The sequence below is a fragment of the Panthera onca genome, chromosome A2, assembly GCF_046562875.1.
Source record: "Panthera onca isolate mPanOnc1 chromosome A2, mPanOnc1 haplotype 2, whole genome shotgun sequence".
In the NCBI taxonomy this organism is placed as follows: domain Eukaryota; kingdom Metazoa; phylum Chordata; class Mammalia; order Carnivora; family Felidae; genus Panthera; species Panthera onca.
In genome coordinates, this window is record NC_138340.1 from 61,611,931 (window position 1) to 61,618,152 (window position 6,222).

A 6,222-nucleotide genomic window follows, 5' to 3' on the forward strand; every position below is an offset into this window, starting at 1 on the left:
GCTTGCAACACCTGACTTCACCCTCACAGCCATACAGCCCCGGACACCCGAGACCCTCATCCTAACTTCACAAAAGGAACAGCAAGGACTCTGTCTCCTCACCCCCCAGGACCTCCCCGGCCCCTGGGTCTGGTACTCCTCGCTGCATCCACCACCTCTGCTGACTCAGCCCCCTACCTCCTCTAACCTGCCACCCGCCTCCCCTGTCCTTGGCTCCGGTTGTTACGGACCCAGGCGCCTGCTGTATGACCACAGCACCGTGGAGCTGGAGGAGAGGTCTGTGACCTCCAATCCACTTCTCTACTGACAGAGAGGAGACGACCCTCCCAGCAGGTCCGGTGAGGACAAGTGGGGAGGCTCTCCTGATTCTGGGGCAAGAGACCTTCTACTAAGCAGGCTTCTCAAACTGGACCCAAGAAAAGCAAAAAGTATCAAATGAATGAAGTGTCACTGTAAACTATTTTGTTCTTAAAACACATAAAAGGGACGTCTGGGTGGCTCAGTCAGTTGAGTGTCCGACTCTTGATCTTGGCTCAGGTCATGACCTCAGGGTTCGTGGGATGGAGCCCCACATAGGGCTCTGTGCTGACAGCGCAGAGTCGGCTTGGGATTCTCTCCCTCTCTCCCTCTCACACGCATGCTAAGTAAATAAACAAACAAACAAAAAAATACACTAAAATATCACAGCAAGGAATACAACTTGCACATGCATCTTTCCTGCTGAAGGTCATCCCTCAAGCTCTGCACCCAGGCTGGCCAAACCCTTAGAATTAGGAGAAAGAATCGTGCATCACACCAACAGTCCAACCTCAATATATCAGGACACTTTCAAGTTCCAGAATGGAGCACCCCAGCACTCCCATCCAAGCCCTGCTTGCCTATGTTCAGGACAGACTCCAACCACCCACCTCAGGTGGGTGGCCACAGGAAGGGGTCTCTTGCCATCAAGTCAGGTACAGGGAAGAAAACCCCTAAGAGGCAAACGAGCAGGGATGGGGGGTCAGGAGGACACAACACCAGGAAGGAACACCGTGCCACAGCAAGTTACTCAGTGGGACTCAGCATCTTAATGTCCCACCCACAACAGAACTCCCATCCAACACTGAACTCACGAGTCTCCTGCCAAATGCCTCTGTGGCCAGAACAGTCCCCCCAGGATTCACCCCCACCCACCCAACAAAATGCCCTGGAAACATCTGCTTCTTCAGAGTCCCTCAGGCATTGCTGACTGCTGGGAACAAACTGCAGAAACACCGCTCCTCTTAACCATCACTAGGAAGTGTCCCCTGGGTACTGCCCTGCCCACTTCCTCCCCTCCCTTACTGCTGCTCGGCAGCCTCCTGCTTCTCCCATCCCTTCACTGGAGACACCCCTCAAAATGCTGCCCTCCACCTTCGGCTCTTCTCTTCCCCTCAAACCACTCTGGTTCCTCCATTCCGTGGTTCCAGAGCCTGCCAGCAGGGACTCCTGTCTGCAATCTCAATCCTAACTTGTCTGAAACTAAGCTTTTCCCCCTAAACTCAGGGGACAGTTCAATTAGTGCATGATTATTCCAAGTTTGAAACCACGGGTCATCTGTGACTCCTCCCTCCCCACCTCCTCTTCCTTACACTGCTCACCAGGTACGGACATACTTCATACCTGTTACTAGAAAAATGAATTCCCTCTGCCAATTCGTGTGTGAGACAAGGGCAAAGACCCACCTTTCAGGATATTGGGACTAAACAAGGTTAACACCCAGCACGCTAACCAGTACATACCCGCTGCTCAGTAAGTGTTCCTTTCTCCTCCACATCTTTTCTGCAAGCTACTGTCACCCCAAACAACAGTCTTCACGCTCTATGTTAAGATCTGGACCCATAAAGATGAAGTTCCGCGTTCCAGCTCTACGATAAGTTCCAGTGGCACCCTCATCTCACATAAAATTCAACCCTGTTTCCCTGGGGTTTGCATGAAAGTGATAAGCTACCCTTAGGAGTCTGCCAGAAACCATCTCTGACGGTCCTCTGATCACCCAGATGGCACTCAGCCACCGAAGGCACGAGAAACAGCCTCAGTTCCGACCCAGAGTACCAACACCGCCGATTCATCTTCAGTAGTCACTCAAACACCCTAAGCTTTCGCTTCTCCACAGAAGCACCAAGAAAGTCACAGCCTGACCACTGGACACTCCACCGAGAAAGTAACGGCCTGACCACTCGCTCAGGCTGTACACAATCTGTAAAGCGCAGGGAGGTATTACCAGCATTTCCATCTACCCAGGCTCAACGCTTGGCTGAAGACCTGCTTCCAATCCCATCAAAAACCCCACCTCCCCTACAAGACCTTTTTCCTGATTTCCACACCACGTCTCTGACCCCTTCCTGGCAATGGGCTTTGTCACACAACCGGCCTCACACAGTTCTGTCCCTGTCTGTGCTCTGTCTCCCCGACAGGAAGGAAGACGTCACAGGAGACTCGGAGCCGTGCACTCGGACTGTGCGCCTCCAATGCCTGCGGCAACTGCGGTGTAGCACCTGCTTACTACGGGGACGCTCCTGGGCACCCGGTCGACTTCGACGCCCGTCCAGCGCTCAGCGAGTTCGCCCCCACGTGAGAGGAGGACGGCGAACACGGCCTCGAACCGCCGACTCCGCGGCCCCCCTCCCGCCTCCACGCGTCGTGCCTGTGGGGCGCACAGGTGTCCCCGGGGCGTCCCGCTCGGCCCCCCTCCCTGCCGGGCCGTCCTGGCACCTCCAAGCGCCCCGAACGCCGAGCCAGGCTCGCTCCCGCGGGACGGTAACTCGACACCCGAACGGCGCCTCGGCTTACTCGCAGGCGCGGCCGCGGGAGGCTGGTCCGGGGGGAGGGGGGGGGGGCGCCGGTGGGGAAACTGAGGCCGGGCTCCGCCGCCCCCACCCCCACCCGGCCCCGGGTCCGAGCCGCCCGCCGCGCGTTACCTGCAGGACCAGGGCCTGCGCCGCCCCGGGCGGGAAGCCCATTCGGTCGGACGGATGGCGCAGCAGGCGGTAGAAGTCGGTCTTGCGGTAGAGGAAGCCGAAGAGCACTCGCAGGAAGTCCTGGACGTTGCCCACGTGCTGCAGGATGCCCAGCAGGGCCTGGTCGTACAGCTCGGCCGCTCCGGGCTCCATGGCGTCGCCGGCCGGAGGGACTCTGCTCACTGCGGGCGCGGCCCGGACGCCGGCCCACGGCCACTTCCGGCACGCTGCGCTAACGGCTCCGCCGCTCGGCGCGACTTCCGGTCCGCGCTCGCTCCAGCCCCCCGCGGCCGGGCCGGGTCGGGCGGCAGCGGAGCGTCCCCGCCGAGGGCCCCGCCCCGCCTCCCGGCCGACTCTCCCAGGCGGCCCCACCAAGGGGCGGTCTTGGGTCCCTAAGTGGCCGCTAGGCGCGGGAAGGCCCGGGACGGCAGGACCGAGAGCGCCCGGCAGCCATGTTGCAAGCGGGCGGAAGAGGTTCTGTTCGGGCAGCGTCACGTGATCCCCTGTGTCGTCACGAGGTGGGCGGGGCACCGCCCCTTGCCTGCGGGGAGGCTGGCGGGTCGGCCTGGATGGGGCTGGCGGTGTGTCAGGCTCCCAGTGACGTGCAGGCCGAGCGAGCGCGACGTGTGGACGCGAGTGTGGCAGAATCTGTGAACACGCGCGGCGTGCATCGTGTCCTCAGTGTCTGTCACTATAATCCTCGTTCAGGTACCCGATGAACATACGCCGGAGGACTATCGAGTTAACCAAGTAACCAGTAATGTGGTAAAGCCGGTCCCAAGAGTATTGGCAGGAAGCAGGTATTCATAAACACTTCGAGGAAACCGAGTAAGATCGTTAGGATGGGTACAAAGCTGGCCGGTATCCCGCAAAATAAAACCGTAGGTTACCTTTTCTACTGGATACAAATGATTTCCATGACAACTGGACTAAGGTCTACAAATGAACACCTATCTTCAGAGTCAACGGGCTCCAATTAATTGTAAATAAAGTCAGAACCAGAACCAGATAAATCACCCTAGGGCAATGGTCCTGAAACCTCTTTGAGTCATTTACACTCCAGGGGAATCTGGGTGGCTCAGTCGGTTAAGCATACCACTGGATTTCAGCTCAGGTCGTGGTCTCACGGTTTGTGAGAGCCCACACTGACAGCGAGGACTCTCTCTCAAAATAAACTTTTAAACTTTTGGGATTCCCCCCCTCTCAAAATAAACTTAAAAAATTAAACATTTATTGAAGACTCCAAAGACCTTTGATGTGGGTTGTGCTTATAGTTACCATAGTGTGTTATCATTTTCCTAATGTTTATTTTTGAGAGAGAGAGAGAGAGAGAGCTCAAGCAGGGGAGGGAAAGGGAGAGAGGGAGAGAGATAATCTTAAGCAGGCTCCATGCTCAGCGCAGAGCCCAACTGGGGGCTTGATCACATGACCACGAGATCATGACCTGAGCTAAAATCAAATGAGTTGGACTTTTAACGGGCTAAGCCACCCGGGCACCCCCACATGTTAACATTTTTGTGAGGAAATAATGTTCTTCAAAGCAATGAAGTATAGCAAGAAGCGTAGCATAGTTTTACATTTCTGCAAATCTCTTTAATGTCTGGCTTAATTGAAGACACCAAGATTCTCACATCTTTTGCATTCACTGAATTGCAATATGTTGTTTTGATTGAAAAATACGAAGAAACCCAGTCTCACACAGATTGTAATTTTTTTTAAACCAAAATTGAACAGGTGGTAGTTTCTCAACAGTGGTAATACATAATCTGAAACAATATCCATACCCATGGTATGTCCTGCACTTTGAATGGATCTTTTATATGCATGGTTTTGTAACACCAGACTGGAATGCAGAACGTGACAAAACAATCGAACTGTGTTACAAATGTAAGAAGCAGTGAGGAGGATGGTAGGAAAACACTCTGACCTAAGTGACTTTGGAAATGAATGGAGTCTAAGACAAAGGGCAAAAGGAATGAAAAAGGGCCGCTTCGCTCTACAGCTGTTTGCCATGGCAGTGTGGGCTGTCATCTCTGAAAACACTAAGCATATACAGTGGAAGGCAACAATTAGGCAGATCGAGTTGGGGGTAAAGCCAGGCTTCTTGCTGTTGGCAGGAGAGGTTACAGAGAAGCAAGGGAGAAGTCTAGAAGTATTCCTGAGGTGATGAATTCCCCCTGAAGGCATCAGCAGGAACTCCAATTTAGCTTAACACAGCTATAGATGGCTACGTATAGGAATATTTCTAGAAATGTGTACATATAGGGGCGCCTGGGGGGCTCAGTCGCTTAAGTGTCCGACTTTGGCTCAGGTCATGCATGATCTTACCATTCGTGGGTTAGAGCCGAGCGTCGGGCTCTGTGCTGACAGCTCAGAGCCTGGAGCCTGCTTCGGATTCTGTGTCTCCCTCTGTCTCTGCTCCTGCCCCGCTCATACACTCACTCGCTCTCTCTCTCAAAAACATTTAAAAAAACTTTTTTTAAGAAATGTGTACATATATGTGTGGGTTCACACACACGTATATTTCCTTGTTGTCTCAGCTGAGAGAGCCCAACAGCAACAATGCCCCAGCAGCAAAACACACATGGAACACCAGATCCTAGGTTCTAATCCCATCTCCAGTAGAAGGGCCAGGGCTCCTTGGAGAAATGACTGATTCTAGGACCGGGGCAGAAAATATACAAGCTGAGCCTGGACCAACTCGTAGTGCCAGAAAGCAAGGTAAGTGCTCAAAATGGGAAAACCCTCCATGCTGGAGGTGTGACAAGGGACAGGAGCCAACAGGAGCCCCCTGGGGGGGGGGGGGCGCCTGGGGGGCTCAGTTGGTAAAGCGTCCAATTCTTGGTTTTGGCTCAGGTCATGATCTCACAGTTTTGTGGGTTCGAGCGCCGCATCAGGATCTGCACTGGCAGCACAGAGCCTGCTTGGGATCCTCTCTCCCTCTCTGCGTGCCCCTTCCCTGCTCACGCTGTCTCTGTCTCTCTCAAATAAATAAATAAAACTTAAAAAAAAAAAAAACTCCCGATAGCCCAAGCTGGAGCGATCTGAGCAAGAAAATAAAGTAGTGCCATATTAGAACGCAAAGCACAAAAATGAATATCCACGAGTCCATACTGTATATGTCATACTAAATAAATAAGTAGATGCAGGAGAATAGACAATCTTTCTGTTAAGAAGAGTTCCAAATTTATGTAAATACTCCACCCTCCAGAAGGTGGGACGTAACTCCCCACTCCCTAAGTGT

The 6,222-nt window shown here is 53.6% G+C and overlaps 1 protein-coding gene and 1 long non-coding RNA gene across 4 annotated transcripts in view; one reads left to right on the top strand and one right to left on the bottom strand.

Annotated features, from left to right (window-relative positions):
• The window catches only part of NUDCD3 (NudC domain containing 3), a 62,136-nt gene extending 58,917 nt beyond the window's left edge, over nt 1-3,219 (bottom strand). For all 3 annotated transcript variants that reach the window (XR_013554068.2, XM_078442640.2, XM_078442639.2), the window contains exon 1: nt 2,940-3,219. Coding sequence is in view for 2 of the 3 variants with exons in the window: in XM_078442640.2 (XP_078298766.1) it covers nt 2,940-3,131 (192 nt within the window). In the remaining variant the exon portion in view is untranslated. The remainder of the gene's footprint in view (nt 1-2,939) is intronic.
• Nucleotides 3,220-3,546: 327 nt separating this feature from the next.
• LOC144615664 (uncharacterized) lies at nt 3,547-5,722 on the top strand. The gene is made up of 2 exons (XR_013554069.1): nt 3,547-3,686; nt 5,519-5,722. It is a non-coding gene; the product is annotated as an uncharacterized LOC144615664 (long non-coding RNA).
• The last annotated feature ends 500 nt before the right edge of the window (nt 5,723-6,222 follow it).